This window comes from Calliphora vicina, chromosome 5 (assembly GCF_958450345.1).
Source record: "Calliphora vicina chromosome 5, idCalVici1.1, whole genome shotgun sequence".
Taxonomy (NCBI): Eukaryota; Metazoa; Arthropoda; class Insecta; order Diptera; family Calliphoridae; genus Calliphora; species Calliphora vicina.
In genome coordinates, this window is record NC_088784.1 from 69,091,208 (window position 1) to 69,116,414 (window position 25,207).

At 30.1% G+C, this 25,207-nt stretch overlaps 2 protein-coding genes across 4 annotated transcripts in view; one reads left to right on the forward strand and one right to left on the reverse strand.

The window, feature by feature from the left end:
- Positions 1–11,004, reverse strand: part of metro (membrane palmitoylated protein 7-like protein metro) — a 56,676-nt gene extending 45,672 nt beyond the window's left edge. For 2 of the 3 annotated variants that reach the window (XM_065513828.1, XM_065513826.1), the window contains exons 1-2: positions 10,869–11,004; positions 4,689–4,857 (exon numbers count right to left, since the gene is read on the reverse strand). The gene's annotated coding sequence lies outside the window, so the exon portion shown is untranslated. The remainder of the gene's footprint in view (positions 1–4,688; positions 4,858–10,868) is intronic. The other variant, XM_065513827.1, reaches the window with a different exon arrangement.
- Positions 11,005–20,805: 9,801 nt separating this feature from the next.
- Positions 20,806–23,516, forward strand: LOC135961345 (uncharacterized). Its single transcript, XM_065512842.1, has 2 exons — positions 20,806–21,129; positions 22,515–23,516. Exons 1-2 carry the CDS (start codon positions 20,806–20,808, stop codon positions 23,514–23,516), a joined length of 1,326 nt encoding a protein of 441 aa, XP_065368914.1.
- Positions 23,517–25,207: the final 1,691 nt, after the last annotated feature.

Here is a 25,207-nt window from a genome sequence, read left to right on the forward strand (position 1 = left end):
TCTTTTTTGGAAGCTCATAAACAAATGTTTGTTAAAGATAGCGTAATAATTTTTGACATTTGAACGGATTATTATGTTTTTAATGTACAATAAAAAAATAATTTTGAAAGAATAAGTTTTAGATAATTTTTATGCAATTGAATAAAAATTATACTGAACATTTTTACATAAAATTTTTAAACTATTTTTCAACATTTTCATATGGATTTAGAAATTTCTTATTATTCATTTTTGAAGCCAGTTTTTATCAAATATGTAAAACTATTACATTTTTTTTTTTAAATCTTAGAGAAACATTAATATCAATTTTTCTCCGTGTGTAACATTGAGAAATATTCATGGAGGATATTTAAGATTCAGCACAGCCGAACTTGTACATAATCATTACAAAATTTTGACTTTGATTATTTTTCGCGACAAAGCGAATTGAGATATTCTAAAAATACTGTTTGCGTATAAGTTTAGAGTTTATTAGAAATAAGAAGAAATTTTTAGAAAAGTTTTTGGATATTTTAAAGTTTTTTTTTTTTTAAATGTTTAAAAAAAATATATATATTTTTTTTAATTTATTAGTGAAAGAAATTTTATGGAAAAAAAATATTTTTTTAATTTTAAAAATTATGTTTAAATTTATTACTGAAAAAATTGCTTTTGATAAAATTTGTTCATAATATTCCTCTTACAGACACAAAATTCTTCGGACTTGTGATTTCGCTATTTAAATATAAAATAATGTTAACAAACCATTGCTTAAACCAAGCTTAAAATTGCTTAATCCATAATAAATTTTAGAATTTTAAATTTTTTCGACGAAATGGATCATGAAATAATTTTTTCTGAAAATATTCTTTTCCATTATTGTGGAATCTGATTATAAATCGAATAATTTTTTGCTTTATTAGAATTAAGTCGCATGTATGGATTACGGATTGTTATTTAAGTAATATACTCCCCGCAAGAAATGAACTCATGGAGATCTCAAGATAAACTAAGTATTTTGTTGAAATCCTGGTTTTGGGTCCACAACTCCACCAGCATGTTGTTGTTGACTTAAAAACTAAACATCAATCAGACTAATTTTTATCTATGCCCTACTTATCTCGTGCGTAGAAATGGATATACATCTCACCTTCCAGTACAAGTTACAGAGACCTGCTTGTTCTATGACAAACCAACATGGCGGTAGGTCTTTGATGGTGTGGCTGTGCTGTGGGCTGTATGTCAGCTGCATGACTTGGGAATCTTGTATTCATTGTAATTACAATGAACAGCCGAGACTACTTAAACATTTTAAAGGACAATCTGAAAGTAAGTGCTGAAAATTAGGTCCTGTAACACCATGGGTCGTTCAGAAAGTCAATGGCCCAAAGCACACCGCAATAATTGTTAAGGAGTGACTATTACATAACGTGCCTAAGCAGACATATTCACCTCCGCAATCTCCAGGCCTTAACCCAATAGAGCTCCTCTGGGAAATTTTAGACCGGAATATTGGAAAACGAAGCATTTCATCTAAGAACGAACTCCGAACCCTCTTTAACGGAAGAGACGGGGGAAATTACTAAAGATATAAATGAATATCTTGGAAACTATGAAAAGACAACTAAAGGCCGTAATTAAGCTCAACAAAATATAAACTTTTTATTTTCGGCTTTTGGTAATATAAAATAGAGCGCTACTCATCAACTGTATACTAAATTTTGACTGTTGTTTTTAGGTACTTTTTTCTTTTTCTCATAAATTTTCCGAGAAATCAATTTTAATTTTCAAAGTTGTTTAAAATAATAAATTCTAAATTTAATTTTAAGTTTAATCAAACTTATATTTTTCTTTCTACAATTAAAATATTTAGCTTCATAGATGAAAATGCCTGCTGTATACTAAATTTGTACTCAAACTGTACTCCATAGTCCTCGAACTATGACTATGTGGAAATCGGCGGAATTAAGGTTTGTTCTTATTGAATATGGAACAGATTCATATTCGATAAATCTTTTGAGATTACCATACCAAACAAAGATTTCATCCATTCAATATTTGGACTTATTGGACAATATACTTATTAAAACATTGATATTCCAAGATTGCATTCAAGTAAAAGAAAAGTCGATAGCGTAATCGAAAAGAAAATGTTTGAATCTGGGGGCAAATCACGGCATTCGATATCGAATACACGTTCGTGTAGAAAAAAATTTCGATGGCCGCAATGTTTTGGATCACGGTAGTCGATCGTAATTTTTATTACCTACTACTATTTTTTACATTGCTGAAGCATATGACAATAAGAAAAACAAAACAAAATAAATAAATTTGTGATAAATTGTTAAATTGTGGGAAAAAGTGCAGAAAACATTTAATAAAAATGGATTCAAATGTTTTTATTGTATTCCTCATCATCGGCCAGTGACAAATTTCGGAATGTTTTATACTTTGATTAGCACAAAGTACCATGTGTAATGTTGTGAAAAACGTAAACAAAATACAAAACAAATTGTGGCCCAAAATTTTACAATTTTAAAATAAAATATGTATGTATATTTTTTACACTTATTTTGAGAAAATATCAGAAAAATACTTATATTTTCATTTATTTATTATTTTACTTCATTGTTTTGGTTGATTTGTTTATTTTTACCACTAAACGGCAGTGTTTGTTTCTTTTCGATAAGAGATTACCAATCGAGTACAACTTCGAGTAAATACGTTTCGATAACGAATGCCGTGATCCACTTTAACTACATTTCGATGACAAAGTACTCGATTTCGAATGCGGTGATTTGGCCCCTGAACGAGTTCAGATTCGACTTTGGTCAAACTGTCAATAGTGATCATGAAGTGGCCGACAAAGTGGTGTACGATTACTACTTGCAGGATATCCACATCCTCACTTATGAGTAATAGGAAAATGGCATTTGGTAATAAAACGATAGCAATTCTAATAGATATACCCACGGAGCACTATAAGGTAGGTCGTATGTGGGATCATATGGCTATTCCATATAATGGATAGAAGGTGTTTGGAAGTGGAAAAGTAAGTACAATATTTTGTGCAACTGCACAAAATGTATCTACTCAACAACTTTACAAGGAAAGCGATAGTTGCTATGGCTCTCTAAGTGAACTTCTGACCCACCTAACCCAACCCAACATTTGGTATGAAACTATTTCATTTTGTACGCAAACAATAACACTATACAACAAAATCAATTTTTTTTTTTCTAAAATTTCAAGGTCCGAGCAAAAATTTTGATAGAGGAGATAAAAAAAGACACGTGTATCGGCGTTTTGATTGATTTTTAGTTAAATTTGAACTATTTTTTTTCATGCTAAATTTTTGGGGTACTTTAAAATAATATTCTTATTAAATGCGAAATTAACCCTAGGCTCTCTTTTGTTATGTCTTATTTCTGACTTTCTGGTTGAATTTTCCGTTTTGGTGTATTCAAGGACTTATAGTAAAATTTCACGGATAATATTTTTGCGGAACATTTTAACCCTTTAAATCCCTGTTTTAATAGTTTTTTTTGATCTTTTTTAAAAGAAGGACAAAAAAGACCCATGCCTTGAGGATTTAGAGGGTTATTATATTCTATAAAAATGTTCTCCGTAATATTTTACATAAATTTGCTGAACACATTTTATACCTAAAATGTAAGGATCGGCGATTAACAATAAGAATGTGCCAGAGTTGGGAAACTTTAATACACCCCCGCCCCCCTCAAATGAAATTTAGATGTAAACTTTCAAAACGCCGATACTTGTGTCTCCTCTATCAAAATTTATTGGTCGGACCTTGTAATTTGTTTTTGTGCTGTACAGTGTAATGTTACAGATATTGGAAACAATATTCATTTATTATTATGAATTTTATTCACCTGAGACAAATCTCTTCTACTTTTTGTATGCTGCTAAGAAGAAAACTACAATTAAATTATTTTGATGTAAGATATAATAACACCCCTAAACTTTAGCAACACATTAAATAGTTGTTAAAAACTTATAATGATTCTCTTCCTTAAAACATAAAACAACAAAACTGTGTAAAGAATAAAAACAAAGTAAATTCACAATTTCCGTTACATTGGGGTTGATTATCCTGACAATTGTTACTTCACATTCATATATGAATTACAAATATTATTTTTCTTTCTTTTTCCATTGTTGTAAAATATCAAAGCAAAACAAAACAAAAAAAAATCCAATGACAGGCAGACAGACACCCTATTAAGTATAAAACTGGCATGTAACAAGGACAACAATTCTTGAGTTTCTTCTTCTAATTACAACTACTTAAAGGACTCTCTTTTCCTGACTTTCTATCTCTTTATCTCTGTCCGACACTCTACTAAAAGGAGTGAATTTATTTTAAGAACAAGAGCAGAATGAGTGAGAGAGTGAAAAGTGGGGGTGTTTAAGGGAGTAAATAAAAAGGCTACTTGAGTGTGTTCTTTGCTAAAGGACAAGAGCACACAAACAAAAAATGAAGCTAAAATAAATAATGAAAAATGCGAAAAATAAACTAAAAAAAATTCACATTTCAAGGGAATACTTTAGTAAAACGTACAAACAAAATTCCATACGTAAGTATTTACGTTAATACTCCAACATTACGTGCGTACGCAAATTGTTGAGAAAGTTATTTTAAGATTTTATTCAACTTTTTTTGAGATTTCACTTATTCAACTTACCTAAAGTGATTTTATTTTAGTTGAATTTGTTGTAATTCCACTTTTAAATATTGTAAATAATTAAATTGTAGCTCTTGTAGTTGTTGTTGTTGAGTAAAACACAAAAATTACATGACGTTTTTATATTGGTTGTCAGTATTGATAAATTTGTTTTGTTTTTAGCTAAAAACTACATACATATTTCGAAAAGAACAAACGAAATACAAAAAAAAGAAAGACACTTTTAAAAAATTATGAAATTTTGCACTAAAATATTTTATAATATGTTTGTATTAATGTCTGTATTTATTTGTTGTTATTGTTATTGTTGTTGTTGTTTTTATTTTCGATTTTTTATTATTTTTATTGGAGCAGACACAACGAACACTCTACAACCCGCAAACATACACAATAGCAGACGGTCGTCAATGGTAAAGAACTTTTAAATTGAAATTGAGCAGGCTGGCCATATAGATTTATTCGCAATCCCTAAACGGATTTAAAAATATTCCCAAATATTGTTTTTCTTAAACAAACTGAAATGGTTCTACAAAAATTATGGTATCAAAATAATATTTTAGATAAAATTGAAGGGAAAAATAAAATAAATCAAAATATTGAAAAAACAAGTAAGAGAGCTTATTCGGCTTTTCCGAATATAGCTCTTATATACCCTTCACCAGATTATAATTAAAAATATTTTTATTTAAACAAAATTAAATTTTTTTTTTTAAATAGTTTTTAAATTTTTTTAAAAAAAAATTCCAAATTGTTTTTTGAAAAGATTTTTCCAAATTTGTTTTTTTAATTTTTTTAAAATTATGTTTTTAATTTTTTGAATTTTTTGAATACTAAAAAATGTTTTAGAAATTAATAAAAATATTTTTGGAGGGCCCGGATTTATATGTAAGTTCTTGTCTTTCTCGAACATCTAAATACCACAGACTAATTATCTACCTGAATCACACATCATTCATATCTGTTAAATGGCATTGATTTGTTAGGTCTAATTTTTGCATATTTTATTGATGCATGCATATTTTGTTATATTTTACTTCAAAATGCATATTTATATGCATTATATTTAGGGTAAAAACGGGTAAACTTGGTAGCATTATATATTCAAAACTAGTAAAGATAGAAAAAACTTAAAATTGCACCTGTACTTTTTAAGATAGAAAAAACTTAAAAAGTACAGGTGTTTGGTACTTTTTCGAACTTCGAACCTTTTAGAGGAGAAAACAGGTAAAAACTGTTTCTATGTTTATTGGTTTAAAAGATACATAGGGTGCCAACTATATATCTTTTAAACCAATAAACATAGAGACAAATTTTAAACTGCATTCTTTATTTATCAAAAAATAACAAATACGAATTTGGTACTTTTTGGGAATTCAAACCCTTAATGGATAAAATTTGTGTTTTGGTATTTTTTTAATAAAATATGTTTTTCTATAAATTGATATAGACATATGAATATTTTATTATGAGCTCTCACCATGATACAGAAATTTATTTGAATAAAACTTTACCACTGCAATGGGTATAAAAAAGGTACAAAAAAGGGGGTAAAAACGGGAAAATATATTTTATTGGAAATTATTAAGCCAATTTTGATATTTTTTTTAACATTGCTTCCTGGATTCATATAAAAATTAACTAACAGGGTGTTATTTGGAACTCGAGTGCCAAGGTGTAAATACGGGAAAACAGTTTGGTACTTTTTTTAAAACATATTTTTTCTTGATCATATTAATACAGATTTTAATCATTTGAGACATGTCTGTAGCACAAACATTTTTGGAAAAATTGAGTATTTTTAAAATTTCAAACTTGAGGGATGTTCAAGAAGGAAAAGGTAAATTGGTACTTTACTCCTAATGGTACTTTGTTTAATATTTTAAATTATTTAACATATCGATATTAAAGTTAGCTGATATGTATCTGAGTGATGTTAGAGTTAGGAATATGGGATAATATTTAGATATCGAAAAGTGATAACTGAACTATAGGTACTTTTTTGTCATTCTAATGGTACTTTTTGAATTTTCTTTAGTAATGGACATAGATATATGAAATTAAGCATGAAAGTTAGTCCCAACAATTAATTTGTTTGGGGGATTTGTTATAGTAAAAGCATCCAAAAGAACCGTATTAATGGTCTGAATATTAAGTCATCTTCATTTCTATATCAGCAATTGAAAATTATTGTTTCAAAAACGTTTTGAGATTTTTCCTTTAAAGAACCATCAAAATTTCTTCGTTGTAATAAATATAGTTTGTTACTTAACGATTTTTTAGCTGTATTCTATTTTGGTTGTATTCTACTTTACAGCACGATCACTATATTGATGATTTTAAAATATATGTCAGATGATTGGGGTTCTAAATATGATGCATATCAATCACAAGATCTTGGATTTACTATATCGTTTTGTTAGGAGAATATTTAACGGATTTCGTTCGCATTCTAAGCGAAGGAAAGCCGATTTTGAAAACTAATCGCTGGGAACCTTATTTAATTCTTTTATGAGTAAAAGTATGACAATCCAAAAGTGGACAGAAGAACAAATATAGTTAGGAATCATATAGATTACATACTGATTAACAAGCGATACTCTTCGTTTATAACAAAAATCTCAACATATCCAGGAGCGGATGTCCCATCGGACCACAATTTATTGATGACGAAGTTACGAACGAAGCTAAGGAAAAAATTGAAGAGAAACTCAAAATTGGAAAAATAGATGAAACAAGTCAAGAATTTAATAAAATTGAAGTAGAAGATAGTGAAAGAGTGTAGAACTCTGTAAAAAGCGAACTAAAATCGATCGTAGACAATAACCTGGAAAGCATAAACAGATCTCAATAGTAGTAATGGATGAGAAAATAAATATTACAATTAATGGAAATATTAGAACAAAATACGAGTTATACTACAAGTTAAACAAGAAAATTCAAACGGCAAATTCACATCGCAAAAAATTACCACGTTAATAAACTATATCAGTGGGTCGATTCACTATGCTTTTTAAACCACAATTGTTTCGTTTAAAAATGTTAACCACAAAATTAACCACTTTTGCTATTCACTAACGTTTGAACGATACCTGCTGGCGTTTAAAGTGTTTTACTTACTTTGCCCATAACTATTTAACATTTTGAAATAAAAGTTATTTGTTTTGTTTTTTTTTATTCTTATTTGTTCTTATTTTATATTTTGACATTTCGCTTGGCAAAGTTGCCACGTAAAAAATTTGAGATATATAAAACTGTTTACCATGTTTAAAAATAAATTATTGAATCACAAAGTGGTTAGTGCAAACATCAGAATGTGTGGTTAAAGTTAACACCTGCTAAAGTGTTAAAAGTTAGTGAATCGACCTACAGGAGATTGAAAGATCCACAAGATCAGTAAGGAAACTTCCTGAATAAAGCACAAATCTTTCTCGGAGGTACTATATAATAACAACAACGAAGCCATTTGTGATACTTCGGAGAAGAAAACTATATGGATAGATTATATACTATTATTCTACTGTTCTCCGATAACAGCTGATCAAACTATGAGATATTGATGCATCGATCACAAACAGAAACCTCAATCAGTAAGAGAGAAATTGAAATAAAGTCTCTAAAAGTTAGAAAAACTTGTGATCCTGACGAGATTCCTTCGGATGTACTCAAACTATTAGACGGTGACAATATCAATCTTCTACAAAAATTATTTAATTTCATATATGAGACAGGTGAATATCCACAAGACTGGATCAAACATTGCAATGACTATAGACTCAATATAGTTCCACATGATTAATTAATAGAAATTTTTACTTCTATTGAAGTTGATAAAAAGGAAAGTCCGGTGTATGTTGGGGATATAAATATTTTAAAGCCAAATTAGAAACTATTAAAGTAGTACCGATTTTATTTATATGAAAGGGATTGTCATTTTAATATTTTAAAGGAAATGGAATTAGCACATCAACTGGTAAATCAGGTGTAGTACCGATTGTATTGAAAAGGAAACACTCTTTTTAATATGGCGGTTTCATAGGGAGTGGAAATTCGGATATTTTTTTAAAACTCCATTTTAATTTGTAAAAAGCTAGTTACTAAACTGAATTAAACCGAATTCATAAATAAATTGTGAGCATTTTGAAAGATTTGTGCAAGTTATTTAATATGTGTTCTCTTCGTGAGACACGGGAATATCTCGTTTCAACCAATTGTCAATTGAAATAAGTATGAGTGTTTCGAATCTTTTACATTTTGTCTAAAAACATTTATTATACCCTTCACCATGAGTGCCAAGGGTATATATAAGTTTGTCATTCCGTTTGTAATTTCTACATTTATCATTTGCGACCCCATATTCTGGATCGTTATAGACAGCGGAGTCGATATAGCCATGTCCGTCTGTCCGTCAGTGTGTTTCAATTAACTTTCCGAAGCCCCCAAATAACTTACTTACACTATTCATACATCAATATCTCCGAAATTCTGCCGGATCCGGTTGATATTTAAAATCGAGATAATCTGTCCACAAATGGCTGAGATATAAGGAAAAAACCTGGACAACCTCGATTTTTGACCTATATCTGGATTACTAAGTCATTAATATGGACACTATGTATATCTAATGCTAAATATTTCAAAGAACTTTGCAACGACGTATATAAGACCATAGTAAGTTGGACCTACAATGGGTCAAAATCAGAAAAATATTTTTTAACCCGAATTTTTTTTTCACCAAATAATTTTTTTCACTAAATTTAAAAAAAAAATGTTTAAAAATTTAAAATAAAAAATTTTAAAAATAAAATTTCGAAAAAAACAACTGAAAAAAAAATTAAAATTTTGCTTACCTAAAAAAAATTTTTATTTTAAAGTATAATTTGGTGAAGGGTATTAAGATTCGGCAATAGCTCTCTAACTTGTTTTTTCAAAATTTTGCTAATTTTCAATACCAAATTAAATGGATACCTCTATTCTATAAACTTTTTGTGTATCATAGAGCCATATTCCGGGAAGATTTTTGTGTAGGTGGTAGGAAAAATCATGGACCGATACTTAGCATTCCAAAACAAATTGTTCTTTTATAATAAGAATAGAGTGTGTAAAATTTCAATGTATTATCCGTAATATATTTAAAGAAAATTGCAAAAAGTTTGGTCCATAACTCTAGTTCAACTTGACCGATTTTGGCCATTGTCAATACCAACAAAGATCAACAAAGAATATTTGAGGAAAATTTCATACCCCTAAGTTTTTCCCTATAGGCCCTATCGTGCCTTCAACAGACGTAAGGACATAGCTAGATCGTCTTAGAATTTCATAAGGACCCAGAATATATTTTTATACTTTTGTGGGTCTGCTATGAATATATCGATGTGTTACAAACGGAGTGACAAAATCAATATCCCCCATCTTTTTGGTGTTTGGTATAAAAACTACAATTGTAGCAACATTTGCATGTCTGATAGAACGTATATGCGGTTATTTTTAAAAATATTAAAACAATTTCTGTTTTATTTTTTGTTGTTGTTATTTTATGTTTCTTTTTATTCACTACACACTCGGTTTTTTTTATATTTGGGGTTTGGGGGTAAAATGAGCAAATATTAAGAACACTGTTTTCGCCTGATGTCTGGCTGCTAGTCAGCCAGCCAGCCAAACATTCATTCATTCATTTAGACCATTTCTCAGCCAGTCAGCCAAACCAACAAACAACCAAACCATTGGCCAAGAAGCATAATTTTTGTATTATTTTTTTATGTTCGTATATTTCGTGTTGGTTGTTTTTATTTTTAGAATGATTTTTATGGTTAAAAAAGGTAAAATTTTTCTTTTTCATTTTCTTCTTTATCTCTGTTTTGGATTCTTTTACTTTTTCTTCATCATAATCATCGTCATCAGTGTCTATCTTTAGGCTGTTATTGGCCAATAAATAAAACGATAATTTGTTGTATTAATTCCATCCATATGTGTTAACAATTTTCACTTTTGATTTTCACTAACAAGCGTAATTTTAAGAAATATTTTCTTGGACCGTCTGCTCCCTGATTTTTTCAATTTAAATCTGTTGGTTTTTTTTATTAATCTTTATGTTTAATTTATTTATTTTTATGTGTTATTTGAGTTGGTTTTTTATCTAAATTATTTTACTTATACACATCATCATCATCATAATCTTCATACATTTGTATTTTAGTTGGGTGTACTGTTCAGCCAGTTGTTCAAAATAGCACCACCACCACTTTTTTCGTTTTTGTAATTCTTTTGAATTCGCTTTAGTTCTTTAGATCCCGTCCGTTCTCGTCTCAATGAGTTTGACAACTAAATTCCAATTCGAATTATTTTCTCATTGTTGGTTGCAGTTTGCCCAAAATTCTATTTCACTTTTGAGTGAAAATGTCGACGTGCCAAGCAAAGAGAATGAATGACAAGGGATTTCGAATAGAAGAGGTATGACAGTGTTATTTGAGTTGGCAACATTGTGTTGTTGAGAGTGGCGGTAAATTTTGCGCATGTCAGCAAATTTGAATCCCAACGAGACGACTGACGTCCATTGACAGTATTTTGTTTATTTATATAAAATTTAATGTTGAGAACACAGGGTGTGAAATATGATAATTGTAAAGCAGCAGAAGCAGCCGTTAAAATTAAACGAAAAAAAAAACGATTTAAATACATCAATCGAAAAATGTTAAGGAATAAATTTTAAAACTTTCTGGTCACACAAGCCAAATACTTGAAGGTATATTTCTGTTCTTTTATGTATTTCAAAAACTTTTATTTGGTACAAATATTTTTTTTTATATGCATTTCCATTTGATCCTCTAGCTACTTTGTAAGAGCAATTGTTAAAATAAAACATAATAAATAAAAGAGTTCCATAATATAATACCAGTAACAAAGTATAGTAGGGTCAAGTCCGACTATATAATACTACACACTAAGTAAATGAGAACAATTAGGTTTCTTTTAAAATCTCAATAATTTGTTTCACGTTTGTGATTTTCGGAAGTAGGGAGATTAGAGTGTCCCTTAGAATTAAATTTTTTGAAATGTTGAAACGGTACCCGCTGTAAACTTTCGTAATGACCTAAAATACCACCAAACTAATTTTTAGCTTGATCTAAGAAGGGCAACCCGTGCCGACTTTCAATTTAGTTTTGAGGTGCATTTACAAGTGGAAAAAATTTATTTTTTCAATTTGTTTTTTTTTTAAATTTTTGCCATTAAATAATTACTTTTGCAATTTAATTTAAAATAATCGAAATGTGTACGTAATTATCGTTCTAATAAAATATAAAAGACAAAAATTGGTTAAAAAATGTTAAAGTTATTAAAAATTCGCCAGGCCATTAACATGTCTCAGGCCACTAGAACAAGAAATGTAGGAACAAAATTAACATATTTTAAGAAATATTAAAATAAAACCTCATTTTTACTTAAAAAATATATACATATTTACTTGTATATGAGTTTTTGTCTTAGTAGGAAACCGTTAACCTATTCGCGGGTATGACCAAAAAAAATATTTTTTTTAACGGCAGTTTCAAAACTCCAATTTCAAATTTTTAAAAATTTTGTTAAACAAATTTCAGAATTTTTTGATCATCACATGGGGATTTATGATGAAGTCTAGTATTAACAATAACAGCACAAAAATGGAAATTAACCCTTAATAGCACTTGGGGTCCAAGTGACCCTGAACTTTTAAAATCACGAAACCACAGTCATTTTAACCCCAAATACTCTTAAGGGTTAATTTCCATTTTTGTGTGTTATTGTAAATACTAGACTTCATTTTATATTTTTCTTAAGTTTCATCAAAATCGGCACAAAAATATATAACATTTCGCTATATTTCCATTAGAAATTCCAAATATTGAAAAATTTAACATTTGACCTTCACGAATTAAGAGTTAACGTTTTCCGATTTTAGGAAAACTTTCAGACTATATTTACAATTACCTGGACTATAATATTCTGAACAGATTTTACTTAAAATTAATAACAGCAAGGAAATTGGGCTCATTCGCCAAAATATGGCACAAAAAATTAGTTTTTCTCGAAAATCGCAAAATTTATATCGCAGGTACGGAAAAACTATAGGTATTGACTTACTTTCACATTTTTATTCCCTATTATGTTGTAAATAAATCCCCATGTTATGATCAACAAATTCTGAAATTTGTTTAACAAAATTTTTAAAAATTTGAAATTGGAGTTTTGAAACTGCCGTTAAAAATTTTATTTTTAACGAATAGGTTAACTGTATCCTATGAAGATCATATACAAGTAAATATGGATATATTTTAAGTAGGAATAAACTTTTGTTTTAATATTTCTCAAAATATGTTAATTTTGTTCCTACATTTCTTGTTCTAGTGGTCTGAGACACGTTAATGGCATGGCGATTTTTTAATAACTTTAAAATTTTTTAACCAATTTTTGTCTTTTATATCTTATTAGAACGAAAATAACGTACTCATTTTGATTCGTTTAAATTAAATTGCAAAAGTAATTATTTAATGGAAAAAATTTAAAAAAAGACTGAAAAAATGCATTTTTCCCCTTGTAAATGCACCTCAAAACTAAATCGAAAGTCGGCAAGGGTTGTCCTTCTTAGAACAAGCTAAACATTTTTTTGGTGGTAGTTTAGGTCATTGCGAAAGTTTTCAGCCGGTTCAAAGTTACGGCAGTCAGCCAGCTATACGAACGGACATCGTTAAGTCGACCCAGAAAGTGATTCTGAGATGTAGGGTATCCAAATACAGTATACGAATAGTGCGTCAATAAGTCCGCGACATGATGAATTTCCCGGCTCTTAACTTTAAGGGCAACACAAATTTCAATACAAATAAGTTTCATATATATACATATTTACAAGATATGCCACCTAAAGAAAATTGTTCTTCTCGGTGTAGGGTATAATATGGTCTTGCTTGACCGACTATACTTTCTTACCTGTTTAGTTTGTGTTTGTGATAAATTGGAAAAAAAAATAATTTTTGTCTGCTCATTAATCATTATTTTTTTGCCAAATAAAAGCTAAATCTTAATAAATACTATTGAAACTCTGCACCATAAATTTCAATGGTAAAAACTAATTTATTGAATTTCGTTCTGGCCGTACAAGCACTGAAGATGCCGAACGTTCTGGGCGACCAGTTGAGGTATCTCGGAGATTGAAAGTGCTAGAGATTGTGGAAGCCATTGGTATCTCATATGGCTCAGTGGTTTCATTTTTGAATGATGACTTGGGTATGAGAAAGCTTTCCGGAAGATGGCTGATGTGTCAAAAAAATTCCATGAATTAAATGCTACCCATTATTCTCGGAAATGCTCCCTATTATTCTTGTTTCCAATCCTGAAGAAATGTTTTGGAGAAAAGAGACGATCAAATCATCTCACAAAAAATACCTTTTTTGATGACCTTGGAATGCAAAATACTTTTCTGAGCGAAGTCAGTTTTTGATACACCCCAGAGGAGAAAACCTTAGCGAACATCCTAAGGCAATACAAAACAAATTTTCTGAGCGAAGACAGTTATTGATAATTATAGGTTCTGCTTTTGTAAAGTATACATCCCTTAGAATTAAATGTTGAAACGGGACCCCCTGAATACTTTCGCAATGACCTAAAATACTACCAAAATTTAGTTTAGCCTGTTCTAAGAAGGGCAATCAGTGCCGTTCGTCGCTCAAAGTTTTTTTTTTTAGTTTTGTAAAATGTTGCTATTAAGTAATTACTTTTGCAATTTAATTTAAAATAATCGAAATGTGTACGCAATTGTCGTTCTGAAATGTTAAAGTTATTAAAAATTCGAAAGGCCATTAATGTGTGAGAAATATTAAAATAAAAGCTCATTTTTACTTAAAATATATCCATATTCACTTGTATATGAGTTTTTGTCGTAGTAGGATATCGTTAATCTATTCGCAGGTATGAGCAAAAAAAAAATAATTTTTTTAACGGCAATTTCAAAACTCCATTTTCAAATTTTTAAAAATTTTGTTAAACAAATTTTAGAATTTTTTGATCATTACATGGGGATTTATTGACAACATAATAGGGAATAAAAATATGAAAATAGTATGTAAATACATCCTATAGTTTTTCCGTACCTGCGATATAAATTTTGCGATTTTCGATAAAAACTAATTTTTTGGCCATATTTTGGCGAATGAGCCCAATTTCCTTACTGTTATTAATTTTAAGTAAAATCTGTTCAGAATATTATAGTCCAGGTAATTTTAAATATAGTCTGAAAGTTTTCCTAAAATCGGAAAACGTTAACCCTTAAATCGTGAAGGTCAAAGGTCAAATTTTCGAATATTTGGAATTTCTAATGGAAAGATAGCGAAATGTTATATATTTTTGGGCCGATTTTGATGAAACTTAAGAAAAATGTAACATAAAGTCTAGTATTTACAATAAAAGTACAAAATTGGAAATTAACCCTTAATAGCACTTGGGGTCAGGGTTGTCAGATTTTTTTACCGCCATCGCCAAAAGCTAAACGAAAAATCGCCAAATATCGCCAAAATAATTTTTTTTAGATTTTTATTGTAAAATACATACCGTCCGACAAATAGAGAAAAAATTCGTTAGACACGAACCGGATGATATGCGTCTGAAACTATAAATTTAATGGAGAAAAACTATGTTTTCAGTTTTTCATTTAGTGATCCTGTGTCCTTTTTTAAGGACTTCAAAGTTTCAAAGAAGTACATTTTTCAAAAAATATTTAAAAATACTCCTCCTATTCCGACAATGACAAATTGTATGTCAAAAGAACAAGAAGAGTTGTAAAATATTTGGTATTATCTTTATTTTATCCTGTAAGGATCAAAAGATGTCAAAAATGTCCTTTAAAATGTTTATCCTTTAATATCCTTTAAGATTGCCAATAAATTCCTTTTAAAAACATAGTGCGTTAAAGACCCAAATATTCTATACTAAATGTCAAAATTTCATCCTTTATATATATAAAGGTCAAATTAAAATATAAAACTAAATTTATTAGTATACAAAAAAGTTTTATTAAGAAAAGTACATGTTTATAAACTACACCACCATAGTGGGGGAGGTATAATGGGTTAGGGCTGTAGTTTGCAACATGCATAAATATTGTCCCAACACCCACCTTAAAGTATACCAATCTGCTCAGGATCACTTCCTGAGTCGACTAAGCGATGTCCGTCCGTCTGTCCGTCCATCCATGTAAACCTTGTAATCAAACTACAGGTCGCAGGTTTAAGATAATTCGACAAAATTTGGCAAAAACCTTTATATTGCCCCAAGGACAAAGGCTGTTGAATTTGGTTAGAATCAGCCCATTATTTATCCTAGCCCCCATACAATTGGCCTATTTGAAAATAGTTAAGTTCTCATAAATATCTTAATTATAAACATATTCAAACCAAATTCAGAACAATTAAGTTTTATGTATGTCGAACTCTCACGACCAAATTTCGTGACGATCGGTCGACAATATTCCATAGCTCCCATATAAGCAACATTCTCGAAAATGTCATTAATATACATAAATCTCTGAAATATGTCAGTATCCAAACAAAATTCAACACAAATATGTTTCATATATTCGCAATTCATCACGATTGGTCCATAATTAGTCATAGCTCTCATATAAGGCCCACTACCGAAAATGTGTGTATTCAAATAGGATTCATACACAAATAAGTTTCATATCAAAAGAAAACTCTTTATAATCATATCCGGTGTAGGGTATCATAAAGTCGGTAGGGTATCAAAATAAAACTCTTTATAATCATATATCCGGTGTAGGGTATCATAAGGTCGGGCTTGCCCGACTATACCATTTTACTTGTTTATTAAAAAGTCTTCTTCGTTGCTTTTCACAACGGATTTTGTTATATTTTTTTCGAATGAAATATTAAAATAAAATATAAAAAATCAAATAATTCAAATTAAAAATATTTTTTTACACTTAAGTAGTTAAGATAGAAGGATGAAATGTTGGCATGTGGTATTCAATATTTGGATCTTTAACTCAATATTTTTTTAAAAAAAATTATTGGAAATCTAAAAGGATATTCAAGGATAAAAATTTTAAAAAACATTTTTGACATCTTTTAATCCTTACAGGATAAAATAAAAATAATACGAAATATTTTACAACTCTTCTTGATCATTTGACACCAACTCTGACATAGTAGGATGATCAGAAGTATTTTAAAACATTTTTTGAAAAATGTACTCCTCTGAAAATTTTAAGTCCTTTTTAACTGGATCACGAAATGAAAAACTGTAAACAGTTTTTCTCCATTTAATTTATTGTTTCGTACGTATATCATCCGGTTCGTGTCTAATATTGAGTGTTGTACGGTGTTAAAAAGTCAATTTATTTCGGTTTAAATCTAGTGCATTAGTTATTTATAACATTCATATAACTTACTACATATTCTTATCAATGAATCTAAAAGTTCATATTGAAATTCCCTTTATACCAGCGAAATGCAAACTCACACCACTACAGTTTTTAGATGTTGTAGTTGTATGAGTTGAGAATTATTCTCTGGCAAAAACAAAAACAACTAGCTGAAATAATGAAATAAACAAGCATAAAAGCGTAACACAACCAAGGTTGCCAACTCTTCAGCTCAGAAAATGGCTAGATTTTGAATTAAAAATGGCTAGAAATGGCTAAAACTCAAAAATAACTGAATACAAATTCATAAATATTACATTTCTTGCCCCCATTACCACGGAGTCTGGTTATGTGTTAACTAATAGTTATACTGGCAGTTTTGAAAAATAATTTTTACCGACTTCGTATTAATGGGGTTTAGCTGATTAAGATTTCTCAATCTCAGGTTATCGTTTTTCGTAATGATATACTTCCAATTAATAGAATTTTTGTATGAGAACTGTCAGTATATCGTCACGATGAAAATAACCAGAGATTGAGAAAATGCGGATAAATATTGTAATATCAATATTTTTTTTTTTCCATTTTGATAAATTGACATATTTCTGGGCACTTATATTCAAAATCGGATCCATTGAAGAAATGCAAAATTGATTTTTGAATATGCCTCATGTGTTTGCTTTGGAAACAATTTCGAAGCCTGTTTTCATAAAACCAATAATACTCTCATCATATCATCAACAGACGAATTTGTTTAAAAAGACTGTTTCTTTGTCATTTGATAAAAAATAATGTTTTATTTTTAAAAAATTCCAAAAATGCTCAAGATAAGTATAAAATAAAAAAGGCTAAGACAAAATAAAATGGCTAGATGTTCCGGCTAGATTAATTCTAGCTATTTTTTTATGGCTAAATGAAAATAAAATCGCTAGATCTAGCCGAAAAATGGCTAAATTGGCAACCTTGAACACAACCTGCTTCTATCAATGCTCATGCGAGACTGACTGTTTTTATACAATGTGTGTGCTTGCGTACATGTGAAAATAAAAACAAGAGAGCTCATTTGAGAGCTCATTGCATTTCGCTGCTTTATACACAAGCGTTGCTGGTTGGCCAATGCTAAGTCTTTAAAGAGAAATGTCCATTCTGCATCTCAATAATTGTAAACTTGTGGCCAAACATCTAACAAATTTTGTTATAATTTCACCTTTAAAGATCTGAGTCCAATTGATATATGCTAATTTTGACCATTGCAATTTATATTCCCCTGCAGATACTTTTGGATTGAAAAACAAGTAAGAGTGCTATATTCGGCTGTGCCGAATCTTACCAATCTTCACCAAATTATACTTCAAAATTTTAAATATTTTTAGGTAAACAAAATTTAATTTTTTTTCCAGTTGTTTTTGTAATTTTTTGGAAAAAAAATTTTTCGATTCTTATTTTAAATTTTAAATTTTTTTTTTTTTTAAATTTTAAAATTTTTTTTTTTGTTTTTTCTATTTTTTTTTTTTTTTAAAAAATTAGGGTTAAAAATTTTTTCCCGATTTTGACCCATTGTAGGTCCAACTTACTATGGTCTTATATACGTCGTTGCAAATGTCGTTGAAATAACTATCATTAGATATCCATATTGTCTATATTAATGTCTTAGTAATCCAGATATAGGTAAAAAAATAGGTCAAAAATCGAGGTTGTCTTGGTTTTTTCCTCATATCTCAGCCATTTGTGGACCGATTTTGCTGATTTTAAATAGCAAAATTCTCGAAAGCATGTCTGACAGAATTATTGAAGATTTGGATCCCGAAGATATCTGGGGTCTTCAGAAAACTGATTTCAACAGACAGACAGACGGACATGGCTTAATCGACTCCGCTATCTATAAGGATCCAGAATATATATACTTTATAGGGTCGGAAATGAAAAATGTAGACATTACAAACGGAATGACAAACTTATATGTATATACCCTTCTCACGAAGGTGAAGGGTATAATAAAGTTAATGAATTTTGAACCACCGAAAATTTCTATTTCATTTCAATATTGAAAATACATTATATACTTTAAAAGAGTTATATTTTCTGGTAACCGTTTAAGCATTTCTTTTGAAAGCTGTTTTAAGTACAAAAAACAATTTTCTTTTAAAATTTGTGCATCATATTCCTCCATTTTTATATTTTGTAATTCCATTTCAAATTCTGTGCCAAAATCGATAGATTCCTGATTCCAAAGAATCCGTCTAACCAATAGCCAATTTTAATGAGCATATTAAGTTATCAATATTTCCATTATTATTTAAAAATGACGGCTTAAACATTTTACAATAAAAAATTAATATTGTTGAAACTATTTGATCATGTATGCTACCTGCATCCATATGATCAGATTATAAATGATTAATTTTATTAACTATTGGCTTAATAAAATTAATCATTTAATAAAAAAAAATATTTCAAGAAAATAAATAATTTGTTAACAAATCGCCAAATAAATTGCCAACTAGTCTGTAAATCGCCAAAAAATCGCCATGTCGCCAAAGGCAATCAAAAATCGCCACGTTTGGCGAGAAATCGCCACATCTGACAGCCCTACTTGGGGTCCAAATGACCCTGAACTTTTAAAATCACGAAAAACACAGTCTTTTTAACCCCAAGTGCTCTTATGGGTTAATTTCCATTTTTGTGCTACTATTGTAAATACTAGACATCATGTTATATTTTTCTTAAGTTTCATCAAAATTGGCCCAAAAATATATAACATTTCGCTATCTTTCCATTAGAAATTCCACTGAAATTAAAATTTGACTAAAATATAGTAGGTACCTGAGAAAAAATATGTACATAATTTAAATACCTTATCTAAACTGCATACAAACTTTATATTGATACATTTTGGAAGTCAGCCTATATTGTTATTTACTTAATAGTTATTAATTATATTTAATATAAACTAATTAATAATCTACAGCCTATCGCTTTGGCACATCAGCCTATACATTGTAAATATATAATTTTATTAAAATTCTTGGCCATTGAAAAGACTCAGTTTAGTTTTGTAAAGCTAGCAATAAACAATGCTAAAATCTAAAAGCATTTATTTGTACTTCTGCAGCATTTTATTTTTATTGGTTCCAATTTTTGCTGCCAGTCACATTTTAGATGATGGCTTGCATGAAAGAAAGAATTTTAAAGAATTTTTAGATGTGGCCAAGTTAATGACGAAGCGTTACATCAGCCCTAAAACCAATACTTTGCTAATTAGGGGAAAATGTGAATTTCTGTGTAAAGAACACGATAATTATCTCTCAGCTCTTTCTCGCTACCTTATCAACGAATTAAATGATACACTTAGCATTCAGTTGTTTTTTGCAGAATCTGATGATCGTCCTTGGGATTACAATTTATTAGTGGTGGACTCGTATTCGACATTTGAGTTGAGCTATACTGGATTTTAATTATATTTCTAATAATAATATTGCTGTTTATAACAATTTTAGATTATTGCAATTCGAAATACCCCATAGTATTTATGAACGGGATTTCTATTTTTACATATTATTAATCTGGAGTTCTGATATCCAGTTGGAGCATAATCTCTTACATATTTTTGATTTGTGTCTAAGATTGAAAGTGAAAAATGTCGTTGTTATGTACCAATCCCGACTAGAACATTTCATTGGCTTCTATTCGTACCAATTGTACAGTTTGAATATGTGCGGAGAAGATATAATGGTGCGAGAAGTCAATCGTTATGAAAATGGACGTCTTGAGTATGATTTCTTGTTTCCGACAATTGTAAGCAATTTCTTTGGTTGTCCCCTAACGGTTTCCGCTGATCTTTTGCAACCCTTTATAACATTTGATGGAGATGTGGAAAATTCAACTCATTTAATGGACATGAAACGTTTGGCCGGCATAGAGGGGGAAATTCTTAAGCTGGTGGCAGAAGCACTGAATTTCAAAATTCACATGCGATTTAGTGGTGAATTTAGTGAGATTGGTTCACGTTTAAATTCGACTGGTTGTTTTAGAGATGTAAGTATTAGGAGCACATCAAAAATAGAGTGATAAAATTTAAAGATTCCTAATGATAATACATTTGGAAATTTCTTTTATTTTTGTTTGAAAGTGAAAATGTAAATTTTGTATAAAATAGCAGTACGAATTTTCTGCTCTATGAACTTGATTTTTTGAGAAGTAGAAGTTACTTTCTGGGATTGCTATATATTTTACTCTACTGTGTTTTTTTTCTAGTTTCCGTTATATGTACTCTATGGTTATGACCATAGCCCAGCGGGAAAAAATGATAGGACTTCAGTTTGTAGGCCTTCTAAAAGGCATACTTACACATTCTAAAAGATCCGATACTCATTCCACACTGCCTGCTCTTAGAAGGTGTTCATGAAGGCCTATGAATTCCCTTCTAATAACAAGTGGTTAAATAAAAATAGTCTACATCAAAAAATAAAATACTCTGCATCTCTTTGATTAACTCTCTTTACAAAATTTACAACAATAAATTGCTTGATGTGGCTTCTTATTTATTTTTGTTGCTTTTAAGTATGTAATCAGAAATTATCATGTTTCAAAAAATTAAACAAACAACTTCATATTAATTCTTATTTTTATTTTAGATCTTCTAATAAGACTTTATAAATATGTAGGTCTTCCATTGTAGACGTTCTATAAAACTTTAAAATGCACAACTTTTCATAGGCCGTCCTTTGATGCCTTATTCTAATGCTGTTTTTCTCTTTTAGGCACTTTATTAGGCCTCTCATGTAGCCCTTCCATAAGACTTTGCAGTAGTCCTACCTTTCTAGGCATTCCATATGACATTCCTCTACAGGCCTTTCATTATATCAGTAATAACAGGTTTTTGTACAGGCATAAGACCATATAGCAGCCCTTCGAATAGCCCTTCCAAAGTAGACCTACTAATAGCCCTTCCAAAGTAGACCTTCTAATAGCTCTTCCAAATTAGGCCTTCTAGAATCCCTTGCAAAGTAGGCCTTCTAGTAGCCCTTCCTAAGCAGGCCTTCTCTCAGCCCTCTAACAGCAGCGAGTGTGCAAGGCCTTGGCTCGCAATGACACGCCGTGTAAAATTGAAATGATTTTGCAATGCGGCTAGAAGTCCTTGTGTCTGCAAAAGAAGGCCTTTAGGAAGGCCTTTTTACAGCATCTTTTTCCCGCTGGGAGAGAACATAGTGCGGAAACTCCAAAAAAACTCAAACAAAAAAATTACTCAAAAAAGTTACAAGTGTACAAGTTTTTTTACTAATAACTTAGGTTTTTGACAACTCTGTTAGGTCTATGACAGGAGAGTTTCCGCTCTAGGTGTTTTCACTATGGTTATGACTGAAATTATTATTATTCAAAATTTTTGGAAACATTTACATGCACATCTTTCTCAATTTCAGATGGAGCTAAGACGTGCTCAAATTTGTATTGGTGGCTTGAGTTCAACAATTAAGTATGATTACTTATTTACCAGATCAATTGCCTATCACACGACTCCCTATAAGTTTGTAGTTCGTGACAATATATTTTTTGGCCCCATTAAGCAATTGATAAATCCGCTGGATAAATCAACCTGGATTATTCTATTAACTTTCTTCGCTATATCCATTTTGTTAATTCAAATAATTAATCGTTTGGAAATACCACAGATACGTGATTTTATATTTGGAGTCAAAAATCCTAGTCCCACTTTCTATTTGATTATAACATTTCTGGGTTATTCGATGCCAACTCAAATATTGCCTACACGAAATTTTGCTCGATTCCTTCTTATGTCATGGCTGTTATTGTCACTGGAAGTACGCAGTGGTTATCTGGGCAAAATGTTTGATAGTCTGAGACTAGCAAAACGAGTGCCAGTACCTAAAACTATAGCGGAACTCATTGCTATGGATTACACTCTTCTGGACTCCATGTACAACAGTTTCTATCCAATGAATAAAACTTTAATTTGGCAAGATCGCTTTTCGCTATTGCAGCAAGTGCAATCAAGTGAGAAACGCTTGACGGGGGCTGTGATTTTGGACTACTGGAACCATTATCATTTCAAGAATCGCAGTATTCATTCTTTGATTCCTGTCGCAGAGACCATTCACTCATACCAGTGTGTCATGTATTTTAATAAACATTCCTTTTTGCCAGATAGTTTCAATCGAAAATTGAAATTATTTACCGACTCGGGAATAACGTCGCACATTGCTCAGAAATATATTCATTCAAATTCGAAGTCCATGACTACTCAGTCGCAGGATGTAAGTCGTATAACATTTGACAATTTGCGTGGATTGTTTTACATATGTGGTATGTTGTTTCAAACATCAATTTTTCTATTTGTATTGGAAATGTTGACAAAGAAATCGCAAAGATTGAAGACTTTTATGGATTGGTTGCATAAAACATAATATTGATTATACAATTGGGGGATTCAAACTGTCTCCTATTAAGTCATATTGTCATAAAGTCCTAATATATTATTTTAGTTTAAAAAAATGGAAACACAACAAAAATTTGTTTAAACTAAAATAATATATTAGGACATTATGACAATATGACATAATAGCAGACTTTTTGAATACCCCAAATGTATCGAGATCTATTAAAGCATGCTCAAAAATATTTTAAAATTCTAACTTATATGCTTCAATTAAATTAAATAAAATGAACTTTGTGTTGTATAACAAGCAGTTGATTGAGTTGTTTTCTTAAAAATTCAAAGGAATGTTAATATTGATGGAATATTTGTAAAATGTTATTAACCAAATAAATATCTTGCTGCACTACATACTCAAGTTAAATGAAATGTAATCTCTTTCACTACCACTGAGAAAGAATAACAATTTGGAATAATTAAAGTTTAAAGTTGAAAATATATAAAATCAGTTTAAACAAGTAAGAGAGCTATATTCGTCAGTGCCGAATCTTATATACCCTTCACCAAATTATACTTCAAAATAAAATTTTTTAGAAAAACTAAATTTATTTTTTTTCATTTTTTGGAAAACAAATTTTCGAATGTTTTTTTTTTATTTTTTTAAATTTATAATTTTTTTTTAATATTTAGCGACAAAAAACTTTTGGTGAAAAAAAAAATTCGGGTTAAAAATTTTTTTCCGACTTTGACCCATTGCAGGTCCAACTTACTATGGTCTTATATACGTCGTGGCAAAGGTCTCTGAAATATCTATTATTAGATATCCATATTGTCTATATTAATGACTTAGTAATCCAGATATAGGTAAAAAATCGAGGTTGTCCTGCTTTTTTCCTTATATCTCAGCCATTTGTGGACCGATTTTCTCGATTTTAATTAGAATTCCAGAGATAGTGATATATGAATGGCGTATGTAAGTTATTTGGGGGCTTCGGAAAGTTGATTTCAACAGACACACAGACAGACGGACATGGCTTAATCGACTCCGCATCTATAAAGATCAAGAATATATACTTTATAGGGTAGGAAAATTATATTGTGGAAAAACACTTCTCATGAAGGTGAAGGATATAAAACTGATCCCAGCAGGGTATTTATAATACGACCGTAGTCTCCGAGTTGAAACAACCAGATTCTCTGATGAAGGAGTGGATTCGTCTTAAATTCATCCTTGATAGCTCATCTAAAGACGATTGTAATGGGATTCCGAGTATACGTTCCCTCATGTTTGTTAGAGACGGGCATAGGCAGAACAGATGAGACACAGTCTCCTCCTCTACTTCACTATGACAGCTTCTACAGTAGTCGTTGTACCGTAGTCCCAGTCTTCAAGCATGTGTCCCAAGTGTCCTTAATAAAGGAAACAGTTAGCCTTATTTGCTCACGACGGAATTTGTGCAGTCTCATATAGTCTCTGCTGTACAACCATATTGCTTTTAACAAGGGAAATACTAGAAAAGGGATCGATCGCCTTCTCGTCCATCATCACACCCCTTTTGGCCAATTAATCTGCTATAAAATTACCCTGATTTTCATGGTTTCCAGGCGTTATCATATAATGTTTCGATATCTTATTTGGAGATACCCGGTATTAGGAGCTCCAGATTTAGCTTTCCCTCGAAAAAAACAATATAAGTTTCTGACTTTTACCTCCTGCATTAC

Coding starts and splice junctions, on each gene's coding strand:
- LOC135961345 (XM_065512842.1), top strand. CDS start 20,806: ATGTGCGGAGAAGATATAATGGTGCGAGAAGTCAATCGTTATGAAAAT. Junction 21,130..22,514: donor CGACTGGTTGTTTTAGAGAT/GTAAGTATTAGG, acceptor TCTCAATTTCAG/ATGGAGCTAAGACGTGCTCA.